Source organism: Schistosoma haematobium, chromosome ZW (genome assembly GCF_000699445.3).
Source record: "Schistosoma haematobium chromosome ZW, whole genome shotgun sequence".
Lineage (NCBI taxonomy): Eukaryota > Metazoa > Platyhelminthes > Trematoda > Strigeidida > Schistosomatidae > Schistosoma > Schistosoma haematobium.
This window is the reverse complement of record NC_067195.1, coordinates 57,703,159-57,723,068: the sequence shown is the minus strand read 5'-3', so window position 1 is coordinate 57,723,068 and position 19,910 is coordinate 57,703,159. Positions and strand designations below refer to the sequence as shown.

At 32.5% G+C, this 19,910-nt stretch overlaps 1 protein-coding gene across 2 annotated transcripts in view; it reads right to left on the bottom strand.

The window, feature by feature from the left end:
• LRP2_1 (Low-density lipoprotein receptor- protein 2) overlaps window positions 1–19,910 on the bottom strand; it is a 50,363-nt gene that overhangs the window by 7,775 nt on the left and 22,678 nt on the right. The window contains exons 3-8 of one of the 2 annotated variants that reach the window (XM_051208698.1): window positions 14,849–15,121; window positions 13,871–14,152; window positions 13,204–13,457; window positions 12,321–12,630; window positions 6,751–6,976; window positions 3,314–3,462 (exon numbers count right to left, since the gene is read on the bottom strand). In XM_051208698.1, the coding sequence (XP_051071970.1) occupies window positions 3,453–3,462; window positions 6,751–6,976; window positions 12,321–12,630; window positions 13,204–13,457; window positions 13,871–14,152; window positions 14,849–15,121 (1,355 nt within the window). In that variant the 3' untranslated portion in view covers window positions 3,314–3,452. The remainder of the gene's footprint in view (window positions 1–3,313; window positions 3,463–6,750; window positions 6,977–12,320; window positions 12,631–13,203; window positions 13,458–13,870; window positions 14,153–14,848; window positions 15,122–19,910) is intronic. The other variant, XM_051208697.1, reaches the window with a different exon arrangement.

The following is a 19,910-nucleotide window of genomic DNA, read 5'->3' as shown; positions in this document are numbered from 1 at the left end:
GAGATGTGTTTCGGAAGAGCTCGCTTTGTGTGGTTAATATAACCTGCTCTACGTGACTGAGTAAACTGATAGACACACATTGATTTGGCACAAAGCGAGAGCTTGCTCTTCTCACAACTTTGAACCACTGACCTATTAGAAAATGCGAAGTCCAGTCGAACAGAAAGTTTTGCTGAGATCTTGGAAATCTTTTTTCAGAATTTCTTCTGCAGTTTCTCTCTTAAACTGAATGTTTATGCAGAGAGGCTTCTTTTGTGCTATGGAAACTGTTACATGCCGTTTCTTTGGCTTTAAATTTTTCTCAATGAATCTAGGTGGATATCCGTTCTTGCTCAGTATCTGCCGGTTTGTCAAACTTGATGTTGACTGAATATTCGGTGCAGATACATCTAATCCTCGAACAGAGAGAACGGGTCAGGTTTCTCTTTTATATCAGTCGGACCCTACTTTAAAAATTCGTGTACTGACCATTCCATCTTGGCTTTCCATATCACGATCTTTGTAGAGAACCGTCAGGTTCTTTTTTTACCAAAACATCCAAGAAGTGAAATCCTGAATCAGACTCTAATTTCATTGTCAACCTAACTGGTTGAGGATAGTTACTGAACCCGTCTAGGGTGTTGTTGACATAATTATCTTCGTTGCAAATAATGAAATTGTTATCCAAGTACCTGTTGCATGGATAAATGCTGTCAATTATTGGTCTAAGTATGGTACATGGCCTCCCTAAATTGCCTAAGAAAGAAAATCTTCTGCGTCCTATACTGGAAATGAATGACACACCATATCATGCCATCGACAAATGGCTAACTGAAATTCTAAGGCCAGTCAGAAATCAACTCAACAGATACACCACCACTGATTCATTCGATTTTTTCGATCCGATATCAAGTGTCAACGTAACCAGAAAGAAGATGACGTCACTATACATTGCCTCTTTTTTCACAGATGTACTTCTAACGGAAGAAATCTGTCTACTCTATGATTATTTTGAAAACAACAAACTCGATGTCGATGTCCTTTGGACACCGTGGTCACGCTCTCGGGTCACTAGGACCAACTCTGACCTAACTTTTTCAGGTAACTCTAGAAGAACCCTTCCACGGCGTGAGCAACCGGGAAATGGTAACCACCCCCATACCTCTAACAGCACTCAAGATCACTGTATCCATAATCAAATCGGCCAGCAGGCCTCCTTGTCTAAGAGCCCAAAATCTCGTACGATTGATGTATTCTGTGTCTCCGAAACACGCATACATGATCCGTAGGAATTCGAGATGATTAAGATAGACGTCATTTCTACCTACGCTCCCTAATATCTGCACGGATTCCAAGGGCTTGTTTGGCTTTTGTCAACTTACGTCACCACCTATGGCGAAGGTGAGATATTCATCTATTAATTAAGGGACGAGTATACTACGCAGCTGTTCGTTCTGTTCTACTTTACGGCTACGAAACAATGCCACTAAGGGTAAAGAATACTCGTAAGTTACTAGTGGTTCATTACACTTGTCTTGGAAATATTGCTTGCATCTGCTGGGATTGCCGGGTAAGTAATGGTGAGATTAGACTCAGAGTATTAGGGAATGATGGTAAATCAGTTAGTGAGGTTGTAAATCATCATCCACTGAGATGGTTGGGCCACGTGCTACGTATACCTGAACACCGATTACCATGATGCGCGATGGTGACTAGTGTTGGAGACGGATGGAAGGAGGTTAGAAGTGGTCAAACCATAGCGTGGCATCAGTTCATAAAGTCACTAACTTCTGGTCTGAGCCATGTTGTTAGATGCAGACTACTTGGTTTGGATCCATGCGATTATCGTAATCAGTAGTTGTAGACTGGGTGATATGGCTCAGAATCGATCACAATGGCGTAGGTGTATACACTCTTCGTTTTCCCTTAAACCGTGAAATTAAAGCTACTTTATTCCCTTCTTTTTATGAACTAAATCTTTCTTCGTGCATCATATCTTATATGCAATCCTTTTTTGTATATTATCATCATTCAAGTAACTACTTCTATGAATTTGGTGTTCATTTTTTGTGCTAGTGACGTATGGGCACTTGGACCTATGCATATATGTGCCTGATACAAAGTTGTAGATGATTGACTGACTCCAATACACGATGTTTAAGAACTACTTCTTCAATGCACTCTCAACGTCCAATTTAAATTTAACAATGGATCCTATCGAGTTACTGAAGTGGTCACCACTCCTCCCACTTTTAACTAACTATTTTATTGCTAATTTCAAAAACTATATATATGATTCATACGAATCACTCGATCGCTATTTACGGTCACAAAATAATTTTTTGTTCAGAAGAAATCCAAACAACTGCTCACACTGTCTACCAGCGTCAAGTGACGGCAACTTGTTTGGGCTTCAATATCAAATAATACATTCAAAAATGATAGATACTCTAATTATCTTCACCTATGAATCACTCCCATAAATATTTAGTATTAGTTCAATAGTTGAATTCATGGCTCGATCTAAGCTAGACCACCATTAAAAACCTGAAAGCACTGAACGGTACATCAACGATCCCACACTTTGAGATTAGTTCAATAAGCAATTTTCAATTTCTTATAACATCTATTTACCAAATATTATTTTATTAATGTTAATTTAATCACTGATTTTGAAAAATACATACTAATATATTAAAGTAGATTCATTACGCAAAGGTCATTGAAAGGAAATATACCTATCATCGATTTTCAATTCCTAAATGCTTAAATAAGCATGTTTGTTTAGTTATAACTATTGTACAGTTAATCTTACATTACTACTATGGGGGTTGTGGAGATTATTAGGTTTTTGATTGAGATCATGAACCGATTGATGTTAGACCACCTTTGGATCATCATTGGATGCCATCTCAGTAGTCTAGTAGGTTAGGCGTTCGCGCGTGAGACCGAAGGCCCTGGGTTCGAATCCCACTCGCGGGATCGTGGATGCGCATTGCTAGGGAGTTGCACAATAGGACGAAATGGCCGTCCAGTGCTTCCAGGTTTCCAAAGGTGGCCTAACATCAATCGTTTCATGGTCTCAATCAATAATCTTACACTGATATATCACATAAAAGAAATTGTAGACCTGATAAATATTGAAAAACATACTATAAATAAATTTATATTAGATATTATCATTGTATCACTATTCAATTATCATCATAAACGCAATTATAATCAAGTTGAAACAAAATAGAAATATATGAAACACATATGCCTTGATATTCTGTGGTAGATAAACAAATTCAAATGAAATAAAATGATATTTTAAGATAGGGAAATCTGTTACCTATTGATTACGCAATACAGCGAATATATTGAATTTCTATGGGGAAAGTATTCGTATTTTTGCAGACATTATATTTGATTAACGAAAAGAGATCAGTACAGAGATATTTCCTCTGTGTTTAAAAGTGCATATAAAAGATTTATATAACACTTTATATTTATGATGAGAATATGATAATAAGAAAAGAAAGGAAAAAAAGAGAAAAGAAAAGAATCTATTAACCATTTGATTAGTTTAACACCAAAATAGCAATAAATCAATAAATACACATTAATTAAATAAACCATAATTTCATTGAATGAAATTACAATTACATTTCTATCATTAGTTACTTATTCAAGCATCCTATATCGAATTCATAAATATCATTCTAATAGAGTTTTCAGAAACTATTTCATTCTATCCCATATTATAAACATTATGATATTTAAACAAAGGATAATGTTAACAATAAATTGTCAAAAAAAGTACTTCAGTTTTCAATAGATGTTAATGACTAGACTAATGTCTACTTCTTATGTATTCACATACTTCTAAAATATATATATTTGGATTAATAAAATAAAAATATGGGATCCATGGATCCGTATCACTCTGGTACGATCAATTTTTTAATGATTCATTTAAATAACACCTTTATTCACTGAGTTAACTTCAATACTTGTTTGGATAACAAAACAGATGACAATTTTATTGATCTGTATTTCCGATGATGTTAAATCGTTATATGATGTGTGCTACTTATATCGAGATAAATAGTATATAACGCCAATCAAAAATAGAAGACTTGTCAGTAAAAGGTTGATAAGAGGAAAGAATTGGAACAGAGAATAATGAGTATGGAAATGAAAGAATAATGAAGTCTGAGACCATTAATGAACATTGTTCAAATAAAGTATGATTTTTACATAACTATAATTTTGTGTTAATATATAATCGTTTCTCCGCATCGATATTCTCATTCACAATAATTACACAATACTAAAAATCTTAGAAGAATAACAATAAAATATGATCTTTATTACACAAGTTGAAATCATGAGCCAATTGAAGCTAGACCACCATGGAAAACCTGGAAGCAGTGGACGGCCGTTTCGTCCTAGTATGGGACTCCTCAGCAGTGCGCATCCACGAACCCGCCCCCCGCGGGATTCGAACCCAGGACCTACTGGCTTCGCTCGCGAGCACTTAACCATTAGACCACTGAGCCGGCATCCAACGGTGTTAATGTCTAACTTGTGAAATTTCTAAAAATCTCCACAAAACCCATTCTGATAATAATGATCTTTATTAGTTGGTATTTAATAATGTTCAAAATGAATTTGAAACTGTTATTTGTGAAATTAAGAATCTCAGTAATTCTCTCAACCGTTTTTTTTGTAGTTGACATTTGTTTTACTGGAACAATTTTTCCTTCTTATATGTGAAAATTCTATTTGAAATAATATAAGCAATTGAAATTTAAAATAATTTCAACGTTTCGTCCATCAAACTTGTCTGAACTTCTTCAGGGTAATCATCAAAATCATCAAGGAAATATATAACGTTTTAATAATCAAATCAGATCAAATATATACTGTGCTAATCAAATCATATTTGTATGCTGATTTTTAGTGAATAGGATAACATGAGTAAGTTAAATGCGAAACATGTGAAAAGTTCACGATGTGAAAATAAATGACTGAAACGAATTGTGTATGTGTGTATGTATGTGTAAGATTGAGTTATTAATGAATGATATTCCGTGTTGATATGCTGTTATGTAAAGGAAAACTAAAAGTGTAAATTGAAGGTTGAAAAAAAAAGTTTCTGAATCATTGAAGTGCAAGTAAAGATGAGAATCATCAGCCTGATAATAAATTCGTTGAAAAGAGATCCCTTCACTGAACTTCGTGTTTTTTAATTGTTAATCTTTAAATGGGAATTATCTGTCATCAAAAACATAATTGTATTGCTAAAAATAAATCAGATTAATTTCAGGGACCAAAATACTTGAGAAAGATCTTAACACTCACAAAGAAAGATTGGCAGCAAAACTCCTGTATATATAGGCGAACAAGAACAGGCTGAACCGATAGGATGGTCCTCAACTAACGATTACTTGGCAACTATTCGTTGACCCTATCTTTATTCAACCTGTTTATTTTACATGCATCGTTATTTTGACTGAAATTAATGTGAGCTATTTTTTAGCAATACAATTATGTAATTGATGATTCTCATCTTTACTTGCACTTCAATGATTCAGAAACTTTTTTTTTCAACCTTCAATTTACACTTTTAGTTTTCCTTTACATAACAGCATATCAACACGGAATATCATTCATTAATAACTCAATCTTACACATACATACACACATACACAATTCGTTTCAGTCATTTATTTTCACATCGTGAACTTTTCACATGTTTCGCATTTAACTTACTCATGTTATCCTATTCACTAAAAATCAGCATACAAATATGATTTGATTAGCACAGTATATATTTGATCTGATTTGATTATTAAAACGTTATATATTTCCTTGATGATTTTGATGATTACCCTGAAGAAGTTCAGACAAGTTTGATGGACGAAACGTTGAAATTATTTTAAATTTCAATTGCTTATATTATTTCAAATAGAATTTTTACATAGAATGACTTCTGTATACTCAATGCCTAATTTTTGTCAAACTATTCATTTTAATATTGACGAATATTCATATAAATATTTCTTTGTTGTTTTAATCAAGTAATTTTATGTTATATAACCATTATTTCATAATTTAATGATACTTATGAGACTATACTATATTCTTTGAACATTGAATGAAATCTCATTTGTTTTTCAACATTTTTATTTATACTTCACGGATTAAAATCATGAGTCAATTGAAGCTAGACCATCATGGAAAACCTGGAAGCACTGGATGGCACGTTTCGCCCTAGTATGAGACTCCTCATCAGCACGCATCTACGATCCTGCACCCCGCTAGATTCGAACACAGGACCCATCAGTCTCGCGCCAGGCGCTTAACCAACTAGACCACTGAGCCGGCATCCAACAGTGTTCAACCAGGTCTGTTGTGGGATATAAACTCACTGAAGACAATGGTGTACGGTGGCACAATTTCTTGTATTGGTTGAAGTTAGACATTAACACCGTTGGATACTGTCTCAGTGGTCTAGTTGGTTAGGCGCCTGTCGTGAGACCGATTGTTCCTGGGTTCGAATCTTGCGCAGTGCGGGATCGTGGATGCGCACTGCTGAGGAGTCCCATACTAGGGCAAAACGGGCCATCCAGTGCTTTTAGGTTTTCCATGGTGATCTAGCTTCAATTGACTCATGATTTCAACCAGTGGAATTTCTAAAATCTCCACAAATCCCTTCTGATTTTATTTATATATTAGAAAGAATTTATCGATTGTAATAAGTTTTTTTTAATTTTCACTTACCGAATACGTAAACCATTATAAACACTTGATAAACCATCTGTAGCTTTTATAATTAATCGTTGTTCATTTGGTTTTATAATTGTAAATCGATTATCTGATTCAATAGGTGCACCATTACCAAATATGGCAATAGGTGATAAACCGGTACGTATAGATAAACATTCAATTTCAAATGGATGAAATGCTGGGATATATATGATATTAGGTCGCATTATTAAATCCACTCCTAATTGAAAATAATTAAACAAAAGAAAAAAAATTTTTTTGAGTAAAATATAAATAATCTAACTGAAGATGTGATTAATATGATAGAGCATAATCTTATGTAATTTTATTATAAGGTTCAGTTTAGATAGGAGTAATGGTATAACTGATAAGTGAGTATATGAAACATTCTCTTAAAAGAAATATCGCATTCAACATCTAAAATGTAGATAATCAACGTTTGTGTTGCATATTTTGTTTTCATTCGAAATTGTTGATTACTTTCTGATTGTGTCATCTATTATAATGCAAATAGATCTACTGATTTCTTCATTGAATACTGGATATGTTATAGGTCGAAGAATAAGAAAATGGAATTACCTGTTTTACTGCGAGAAAATGATTTCCATAAAACTCAAGGAGATTTTTCTCATTCTAATTCAAAATGATGGGAATACGAGTCAAAAATGCTTTGATAGTTTTGTCCGGAATTACAAATGAAAGCGTTGTATAATGTAGGTTATGATATATTGAACCTCATCAAATAATAAGCAAAGTTAATAGAACTAGCAAATGACTGATAACAGATGTTACCGTTTTACATACATTTTAATGTAAACTTAATCATTCCGATATAACCATCATTTACAGATGGATTTATCAATTACATTTTGATTTCATTAATTACTCATGAGAATTTCTAACAATTTAGGATGGATGCGCACTGCTGAGGAGGGCGAAACGGCCGTCCACTGCTTCCAGGTTTTCCATGGTGATCCAGTTTCAATTGACTCATGATCTCAACTATTGAAATTTAACATTTATTTTAACGTTTCTACATTGAACTCCTTTCGTAAATCATTGGTTCACATCTAAATTTCAAAATGATACTTTTCTAGATTATTGCTTTGTAATCATTCGTTATTATTATAAATGTAAACTAAAATTTCATGACAGGATAATGATATTTCTTTTCTTTTCACATAGTTTCTATTGAATCACTTTTGTAATTCATACAAATTTGGTAAACTTATGACTGTTATGTTATATGCAATCTTATGACTGTACATATACTGTATTATATTACCGCAATAATCTCAATGTTTCTGATGACCGAATGACTTGTTTATGATTGAAAAAAATAAGAAAGAGTGACATGTTTTGGAATTTTTGATGTTTATATACCTAAATGTGCATGAGCTAATTTTTACTTATCTTCTTTGTAGAGTATAGAAATAATGGAGTTAGTTGTTTTTTTTAAAGGTTAAATTGTTTTTATAAGCTACTCCTTAGAATGATAGTCTTTTATGTTGATTTGACATGAACTGAGTTGTTTGTATTTCATAAATCCGTTTATGACTGACCTTATTATTGGACAGTAACACTGATTGATATAAAAAAATATATTGCTTGAAATTTGAAAAAGTTTTTAAACATTATGATACCGTTTCTTAATGAAATTCAATACATGATTATAATAAATGTAACTGTGGATACCAAGAGACATACACATATTTTATGGCCATAACGACTAATACGTTTAGTAAAATGTTGTATACTTCTTGTTTTCAATATGGCGTCTGTGATACATATATATATAATGTTGAAACAAGATAATCATGGGAATACAATGAATATCCCTATAAAAATGTTAAGAAGACTTAGAATATATTACAGTTACTTAAAAGTATTAAGTCAAAGCAATAATCTCATGAAATGATATTTTCAGATTCCCCTATTTAAAACAGCAATTATGTATGTATATGTAAGTAATACTGAGCAAATATGCTAATAGGATCAACCAAACACGTGGACTTATTCTTAAATCAGGACTTGAAAGAGAGTGATGTATTACTAGCAATGATGGAAATGAGTATTTTAATCAACTACACACTAGTGCTCGTTACTTGCTTAATTTTAAATATAATTCGTTGTTATGATTTACTTCTAAAGACCACATAAATATTTGCTAACAGGAATTTAGGTGACTTCATTGAGGTCTAAACAGTTTGTTAATACAATTTGTTTCAGATAACACAGCACTTAAAGCACCCTCATTCTAAGCTAAAAATATTCCTTAAAACCTTAGATGATTTTGATTAAATATTATAAAGTACTTGATCTTGAAACGTGGTTATCATCATAGTAGATGAATGAGATGAGTATAAACGTAAGCGAGGACAGATTTTTACCTGATATAATTTCTCTGCTGGTTTTGTTTGTTACCTTTTCAGTCCTACATTTGTAAGCATGGTTCTATGTTGAATAGTTTTATCATTATTACTAAAAACGTTGATTCTAATCACAATTCATGAGTGTTATTCACACACGTCTATCATTTACAACTTGACAAAAATGATAATGACTGTGTTCAACTTATCGATTGAACATTTTTCAGGTTCGATAAATCATATCCTTTAATGGTCACTTCTTTATTTAAAATTATGTAGTCAAGATGCACATAGAGACTAACTAAATCCTAAACTTTATTCACTTAATCATTGACCTATAATTTATCACATATATATGATCACATATTTTCGAATATAAAATCATTGAAAACATTCCCTTAGTTAAATAAATTCGTTTGGAACTTAATGTATTATTTAAATTAATTCAAGAGATGTTCCATAAAGTTACCAACATGAAATATCTTGTTTTCACCGGAGATGTGAAAGTTGGGAGCTGCTGGTTGAAATGGTTTATTATAGAAATAAATGTGAGGTGACTATGGGTTTCTTTAAAAAAACTATCGGCTAATTGTAAATATTTTGTTGATGAGAACTTAATTATTCCAAATATCGATCAATATTTGTTAACAATGCCTTCCGATGTGATAAAAACCCTCTTGTCTTGTATCAACTATGAGTGCCCAAGTAGATGTGACAGAATAAAATTTATATTTATCGTCTTAAGACTATCGTAAAATAAGGGTAATGGAAAGGGCATGAAATACATTTAGATATTATCACTTGTACTAGTGATCAAGAAATGTTTATTCTCACTTTTCGAATAGCTACGTTATGTGTTATGTACTCCAGTGAGAGCAATTGTCTAGAAAATAAACTACTCAACAACCATAAATTGGGTCTCTATAAGACTTAAATACCAAGGTAGAACGTTTTTCTTTAGATGACGGCCTGACATGGCTATTAAAAAAAAACAAAGTAATGTCACATGGCTTCCTAGTCATCACATAACGTATGGAAATTGATCGATTGTATTGACCGTTTGAGGAGAAGATTACTAAAGCTACCAAATGTTATTCACAACAGACTATTATTACTAACTCTTTAACAGAAACAGCGTAAAAAACAAAACAACTTTTTAGGGCCTTATCTATCAAAAATTATAAACGGAGACGGATCATGGCTAGCAACGGAACCCAGGATGCACGTTTAGTCCTATTTGTAGCTCGTCAGTTGGATGTACCTGCTGAGGAGTCCCATACTAGGACGAAACGGCCGTCCAGTGCTTCCAGGTTTTCCATGGTGGTCTAGCTTCAATCGACTCATGATTTCAACCTGTGAAATTTCTATAACTCTCCACAAAACCCATTCTGATACAGTAAATCATTAGAAGTGACAATTGGTGATCATAGTCTACGTTTCATGAAATTTCAGTGTTATCATCATAGCAAAATTACTCTTGACGTTTCATATAAATGACTGAGTACATCAATTACACACATATTAAAAACTGCCGTGTGGATACTGATTTATAATCTCAGCTGACGGAGTAATGTAGTCTACTTTGTATCTGCGAAGATAATTAACCTATGTTTCACTTGATCGTATATATTCCTTTCCTATTTTGTGATCTTTAAAGAAATGTTCAACACCCAGTATGTTTGATCATATCTAACAGTGGATGTTAAGTCGTATGTTACATCTTATTTTAGCCTCCTTTAATTGAATGGGATTCGAATCTTATTGTTCAGAAAGAAATTTGAAACCATTGATTTTTTCGTCTAAACTTTAACCCATTTTTCTCAGAGCAGCTGAGTTCAGATAGTCATTAACTTGTTAATCTGGTATAAAGCTGTAAGTAAGGGTTTTAGTTTTTCTATTATTGATGTCAATGGACTACAATTGATTATTCTTTACTGTTATGTATACGATCTGAGCGGATTGTCTCGATATGATCACTTACTTACAGGTTTTAATAAAATAAGATTACTGTTTAAAAATTTTTATTTCTTCTAGTTTAATTTAATGACCCTCCATAAAATTATTTTAAATGTCTGGGAAAAATTATTATGGATAGATACAAAGAAATTAACATCGAGAATTCATCATTATGCACCAAGCTAAAAAAAATAGTTTTTTTGTTAAAAAAAAAATGTACCATTTCTTGGATGTTGTTCGTTCAGTTCATTGAAACCTTGTAGTTCTAAATAAATAATTATGATTATCATTCATGTTTATAATGAGTTCAATAGTAAATTCACTTTGTATTGTTTGGCTTGTATCTTCCCATTGAGGTTTAAGACTGCGATTGATCAGTCTGTCATTGGCAATGTGCATACTGTGCATACAAGTCAAACATTACCAAGTGAATTTCAGCTCACCCATTACAGAAGCAAGTGGCTATCAGGACTCAGTAGTTGAGTGGATAACGCGATGGCGTTTGAAGTGAACGGTACTGGGTTCGAGTCCCAAAGTGAACATAAACTCTGAGATGCAGGTACATTCAGCTGACGAGTCCCAAATAGGACGAAACGCATGTTCTGGATTCCACTGCTAGCCACTAGCCATCTTTGCTTACAAAAGGAGTTCAGTAGTATTTCCAACTTTTCACTTATGATAATTGAAAAAAATGTTCATCTGTGTAGTATATTACATTCAAATGATAGAGTATTTTATGTTTACAATTGATTGATCACTGAGCTGTGATCAATGTCATGTATGTCAGGTCCTTCTTAGTGCAGATAGTTCAATGGTAACGTCTCTGACAATGTAGCTGGATAACATAGGAACGAACCCGCCTGGCAGTATCAGCTCCTTCAAGATTGCAGGTACACCTTGCTGAAGATTGTCAAGTAGCACGAAACTTAGGTTTACCTATTGAATAACCCCAACTACCATTTTATTTCAACATAGTGTTTGATTTCAATATATATATCTTATCAATATAATTAATTAGATTAGCACTTAAGTTTGGTGATAGCTTAACATGAGTAAAACAATGAACTAAACAATTAGTGTAGTAAGAAACAACTAATTTCTTTTTTCACGTGAAATTTAGGTAATAATAATTGCTAACTTTTGAGGAATTCAAGACTCTTTTCAAGTGGCTATGCAGAAACATTTAATTCCTGGTAAAATAAATCCAGGATTTTTGAATAAAGTTTTATTAAGGCTTACCTGTACCATCGTCAATAGATATCGTACTGTTAAAGGTAAGTACCATACTGTCAAGTCGGGCAACACACTGATACCGACCAACATCATCTGGGGTAAATCTCTGTATATGGATATCTGCTTGTCGTCCAATAAGCACGCCATCTTTAAACCACTCATATGATACTAATGGGGGTGTAGGAGAAACAATGCATTGTAGGTGTACAGCATCATTATATCTGAAATATGTAGGTGACTGAATAATTCGAATTGTATAGAGTCTGTCAGGTTCTGGAATTTCTGTTGATGTCCCGGAAACAACCAATTCTACACTCTAATAGATTGGAGAGAGAAAATCAATCACGAATGTCAGCTAAAGCATTATTAATTTCAACCTTTTTCATAATGCTAACATTAAATATCCTTTATTAAACCAGTAATCAATCAAAGTAGTCTAGCAAGTAATATGCCACTGTCCTTTTGACTCTCAATAGCTTTCCAGATTGAAAATTAAACGAGCCTTCTAAACTCTTCAAACTAAATCCATATCATAGTTTTATATCTATTTCGATAAAATTATTTGTTCAAACTTTATTCAACTCATGATAACTTGTGACTCTGTTCACCACGATGTGGTAGTTAGATGGTCCCAAATACTGCTACTTTGTTATCAAGACTATCGCCTGAATTCCATAATTGGAAAAATAATTTCTGAGTATTTGGTTTGAAATTTGTTATCAGTTCAGCTATTAGGTAGATGGTAATGGTAATTACGGAATATGATTAATTGATAGGAATTCCGTACTGTTTTAAGCATAAAATTGAGTTTCTGACATTTGGTTATTTAAAATTGCCAAAACAATTATCTCTAAATATTATTAGGGAAATTAAATTTTAGTGAACGTACTTGACGTAAAATAATTTGATTCGGTAGTAAGATTTGGCATGTGTATCTACCTTGATGATGAGGTTGGAAACGTTCAAATACTATATTACTAGAATCGGAAACCACCATTCCATCTGGACCAAGCCAATTAATTCTAGCAGCTGAATTTGGTGGTCTTGGAGAACACTCCAATTCTAATCGTGCATTTAAATAAAGGGGACCAGAAATTTCTCGAATTACAACAGAATAAGTTGGTTCTACTTCACCATTTCGACCTGTAATAAAATTCAATAGTTTTAATAATTACATTTAAAATTTTTAAGGTTTTCTTTTCGCGTTTTTGATACTTAGAACTACATTTTAGCTTGTTATTTCTTCATTAAAATCTTACAGATGATATTGAGTTCATCAAAAGGGGGTTAATTGTACTAGCAACGTTACCGTTGTCTGTCGTATTTTTGAAGAACATGACAGTGGACTTGGGTGAAATGAAAAAAATAATAAGTAGAAATACGTGTAAATCTTCGTGAAATTAAACAGGTAATGTAGCTTACCGATTTTTTACATTAAGTTATGTGTTTCATTTAACTATTCCTGTTAAATTAAATTGAATTATAATCATTGACTGTTAGGTACATGAAAAACTGATTAAACAACTTCATATGATCATATATTTTCCAATTCTTACCATCCATAGTAATATAAGTACTCAGATCTCTCTGATAGCCAGAATTCAATCCAGTGATACGAACTGAATACCGTCCAAAATCTGAAGGACTTTGAAACTTGATACGTAAATCTGGCCCCATCGAATCAAGAATTGGATTCATTTCTGTGTCTAGCCACTGGTATATAAAAGTTTCACGAGTAGTAAGATTTGGTTTAGATGAATCAACTGGTACTATACGGCGATGTGTAAAACCTCCAATATTTAAGTCCTCCTCTATGGTTGTAATCTGGAAACGTAGTGCTGAAGAAGAACAAAATGTTAGGAATCATGGACTGTAGAGTTTTACTGTTGAATACCAGTCTATAAAAAATAAATTCTTTTCATACATTATTGAAAATTCACCTATATTATCAGTGAAATCTAATAGTGATCTTGAAGTATACATTTAAAGTACACTGATTAACAGTTGTAATGAATTACGAATAACTATGATAAACAAAAGTCTAGATCAAATAAATAATCAAGTATGAATCCTCAGCTACAAAATACCTTTCTGTAGTTGAATAATGATATTATGATAGCAATAGTAAATATTTAGGTCTTAGCTAGTTCATTACTAATAGAAACTTCATTTCTCAGTACAAAAGTAGAAAATCATTAAAAACTAGAAATTACTGAAAGCACGAGTTTGGAGAAATCTTGCGATTCAGTGTAGTTTCCCTTTTCCGGTACCCATTTTTGTTTCCGAATATTTATTGAACCACGCGACTCTTGCTACATTTTTTGGGGTTTTGCTTATCTTCCTTTTCCACAGTAAATTTATCAACGTACTTAGCAATGAATAAATGTTTCAAGTCGAATACAATTCGCTTACAATTTACTAAACTTTCTTTTCTGCTTTAGAAGTAAGACGTCTTTCTTATGCCCCATAAAATATAATTGTACATATTTGAACAAACTAAACGTTGAGAATATAAACAGTATCATCAATCTTACGTGCTGTTGTTACAATTAGGCTATTCTCGACTTGTAATCTCCCTTCTTCAACTGGACTAGCCACACATCGGTAAATACCTTCATCTCGTTGTCTTGTTATATAGTCTCTTTGAAGAAATGCGGAATTAGATATTAAACGACCATCTGGACCAAACCATTGAAAGTTATACTGAGATGGCTTTGCACTGACCACTTGACATTCTTGCAAAATATCACCTGTTTCTAAAACTTCTAATACGTTTCCACGAATTCCTGGAAATATTACACCGGCACCTATTCGATAAAAGTAATACCAAAGATTTGACATTATTACAGACTAATATTTCGATATGTTTATAAACAGAATAACTTGAGATACTTATAAAGTAGTTGTCTATTTCAGAATATTACTGATACTGCAGTAAACAAATGGGCACTGGGAATACTAGTAACTGTTAGTTTACGAAACGTTTTTAACGTCCGCTTGGTAAAATCTGACCAAAATAACACAGTTCAAGGTATTTGTGTATTTTAAAAAAGTTCATCCGATTTTTAAATAATACTGATGACTAAAATTCACAAAAATTCTTAAACAACTTTAAGTGAATGAAGCAAACCATCTGTGGCATCAATGAAGATTCAGTCAGTCAGTCAGTAACAACGTAGAACTTCGTACGTACGTACATCAGTTCGAGTTGCCACACCACATTAGCACAGAGATGCAGTTGTCGACTCAAATTCCGTAGTGGTAGAGGCAGTAAGACCATAAGCAGTAATCGGAAACATTAGGGTTTGAAGATGTTATTCAAGGAGTATAATACAGTGAAATAAATTTGGAAAGAAAATAAGGGACATGAAGAATTCAGAGGATTAAAATTTGAGAGAACACAAAGAGTGGATGCACTTGCGCCATTGCAAACGATTTTGAGCCATATCATTCAGGGTCTCTAACCATCGGTTGCTATCAATGAAGATTAAACACGATGTATATGTCAACAACCACAGATTTATTTCGAGTAATTTTTTTCTATGGTAATAACTTAACCTAGAGGAAAAGTAAATAAGTTGAACTGTAGTTTTCCAACTAAAAATTAAGTGAGGAGACAAGAGCGATTAAATCAAAATCCCTGATAGTCTCGTTAGATTAACAATTTTGCATTTGTCGTTTCTATGTTTATAATATTTAAATGAAATTAGAAAAAGATTATCTTCCTTTAAAGCTTACGACAAATCGTGAATATGACAACATTAAGTAAGCAACTTATCTAATCTACAAGATATTATATAATCGAAATCTAGACTATGAGGAAGAAATTGAAAATTTGTCGAATTATTTACCACATCAGAAAATCATAAAAGCAATTGAATATTACCGATTAATTACAGATGACATGACCATGAGATTAGTCTGAACAATTTAAGAAATCAACAAGTCGTAGAATTTCCGTAATCTTTTGGCAGGAGAAACTAAAGTACGTGATTTAGACAAGCTATACAATATTACCGTAAGCAAGTAGTATATTAGAAGCAAATATGATTATAAAAGTATCTGAAATTAATGAACAAAATTATGTTTCGATATCTACTTCTATTTTATGTCTATACGTTTCACTTAAGCTAAAAAAATCAGATAAGTTTATTGTTTTTAACATGTATCCAGCTTTATTACTTTACTCATGTATTATCAGAACAGGTTTTTATGGTGATTTTAGCAATTTAATAGTTGAATTCATGAGTTAATTAAAGCTAGACCACCATGAAAAACCTGGAAGTAATGAATGACCGTTTCGTCCCAGTATGGGACTCCTCAGCAGTGCGCACTCACGACAATGGTTAACGGTAGTGAAATTTCATGGATTGGTTGAAGTTAGACAATAATACCATTGGATCTCAACTCAGTGATCTACAAGTTAAGCGTTCGTGCGCAAGACCGACAGGTCCTGGGTTCAAATCTCGCGGGGGCGGGATCATGGATGTGCACTGCTGAGGAGCCCCGTACTAGGATGAAACAGCTGTCCAGTACTTCCAGGTTTTCATGGTGGTCTAGCTTTAATTCACCCATGAATTCAACAATATATATATATATATATATATATATATATATATATATATATATATATATATTGAACAATATTGTTTGAAAGATATGTTCTTCAATATTCTAAATCTTTTAATTACTGAATTTGAAAAATACGAATAATCATACCAAAGTTGAGCGTACCACGACAGAACACTGGAACTAATGTATCTAAAACAACAATAGGGCACGTGTTGAATTCAAATTTAACAATAACAATCCTTATTAAAAGTTGTATGTCAGCTTATTAGCCAGAAGCATTTTGGTCTTGTGTATGTGATGTACTTAGGGTAGTACCTGCACTAGTATGTTCTTTTAACGAAAAGGCTTTTCCAACTTTGAATTCAGCGAATCTTTTTAACTAGTTCTATCAAACTATTTCACAACAAAAAATACACAGAAAAGGTTTAATTTCAAAAATATGAAAGCGTTAATTATGTGCACAGTTATCCCCATGAGATAAGTTTTTTTTAAAAAAATTGTATAATTAATCAATCAAAAAATGTTTTATTAAATATTGAACGACCGATTGACGATTGTGTTATATCCGGTACGAGAATAAATGAATGGTATCGCTAGTAATCATTTATGGACAAATATCATATGTATATTCTTATTGTATGACTATTAAGTAACTATATTATATGTATATTAATATTCCTTTCATTATAGGCTTTTATTTCATCTATTGATTATTATCATACGATTTACCATTCTTGAAATATTCATAATCTATTAGTAACAGTTTCTCAAAATCACAGTCACTTTTGGCATGATTATGTACAAATGTTTCTATTTAATGTTGTGATATGGTTTGATTTTAGTTGTATATATCCCAAGAATGCTTGAAAGATATGATTGGTATGGAGAAGGTTGATATTGGCGTTCTGGACTAAAGCGACTAAATTAACAGAGTGGCTATTATTCTCAGTAGACCAATAAAAACCCTAAGCTGCTTGTAGAGGTTCATGCGTCATTAGTCTGGGTGTTTAGTTCAACGTATCGTAATTGGCAATCGTATTTCACCATAATCGTATAACTAAAGATATAACAGATTGCCAAAGGTCTACACTGTAAGTTTTAGCTTTGGAAATAACTACAGAAATGGAAAAAAAGTGCTAATTTTTATAATATCAACCCCAAAATATGAACTGCTATAACTTTAGCAGTTTTTACAATGAATACTGTACTGATTCCGATACATAATCCAATATGTCATCATATATTCATATGTAAAGGTATTGGATACAAAATAAGGGCTTGATTATACCTTGAGGATACCATATACATTTGGTCTATATGTGGTTGACTGATTAAAATCATTGATTTGTACTAAACTATTTTTCATTATTCATATGTTAACTGGAATCAATATTTTTCATCATAAGGCATTGTTATCTTAATCAAATGATAAGGCTACTTATATGAATCATTTTTCCCTTAGAAACTGTTTAAATGTTACTGTATACACTTTTTATAATACTGTACATTTCAGTTAATAATCAGTTTGACATTCAATGATACCTCTCATTATATATTGATTGGATTGTGTTATGAACATTAATTCTAATTAATTCTCTAATAAAATGTTTGACCTTTTTCATTAAAATTTATGCATAGTAAAGTCGTATTTTTTAGAAATAATATTCGTCTACTAATACAGTTTGTTATAATATGTGGATTGATTAATACGGTTATTTTACTATCAGTATCATTAATCAATTCACCGACATGAAGATGATTTGGTTGTTTGTCCTTCCTTATTTTGTTTAACCGGTTTCAATATTATTTGCTTGGTCCATTATTTAAAGTCTAATCATATCAATATTAAACTGATCATCCCATTTCTTCAACAAGTTTCTTATTCCAATTCATGAGTTAGTGATATATTTATGCAAAATCAACGACTAATCATATTTTGTTGATATCATGACCCGAACTAATTTTGGCAACTACTGAAACCTGGAACTGGTGGACGACCGTTTCTTCCTAGTATGTAAATCTTCAGTAGTGGGCATACACATCTCCGCACGCAGGAATCGAAACAAAGACCTCGGGTCCGACGAGAGAACGCTCAACGTATAGACAACTGTGTTGGCATTCAATGCTGTATGTTTAACATGAATCATTCCATAATATTGCGCGATTTTCTTCCATTGTTTCTGGTGGGACAAGATTGAACTCTACCGATCACAGCTTCTTACTTAAACCGATTTGTGATGTCAGTAAAATTCAATGTCCTCCACAAATTTATACTGCTAATCTCGTTTAATTCAGCTACTTTTAACCTATGATTAGTTTTAAAATTTCTGCTGATACTGTGGTGTACGCTACTTATGTTGACAGATATAAGTAGTACGTAATAACAATCAGATGCGAGGACCCTGAAAGATGGCTAGGAAGATCAAGTTGAACAAGAAAAACAGAGACGGGAATAGAAAGAAATTGTGACTCGGATAGATCATACAGAATGTGAAGGACAAATGATGAAATTTTTCAAATGAAGCATTTGATACATGGTTTCCAGATTTTACCAATAGATTCTGTAATTCTCTGCTAAGAAAAAAATTTGGTTATCCGCACCTGTGTTTTCGTTCATTAAAATACAATTTTTTACTTCTTTAGAATTCTACGTTTTTATGCCTTTTCTCTATATAGCGAACTAAACATTAAAGTTGGTTACCGTTTCATACAAAAAAGAGGAGGTTTAAGCATTAATATGTATACATATGCAGTCGTTAGAAAATAAATGGTCAGTGGGAGAATTATAAGCCGAAATAGGGGGACGCTTGGTACATTATATATGTCATAGACAATTTAAAAACATTTATGAAAATCCATCAGAAAAATAAACCTAAGAAATACCATAAGAAGCATTTAAACTATCTTTCATTACTGCTTTTATTAAAACGGAATTTTTCCACCTGTTTCCCTATGGCAATTTGAACGTTTTGTTCGAAGCGTCTACTAGATAATTTGGTCCTGAATTTGTAGACTAGTGATGAC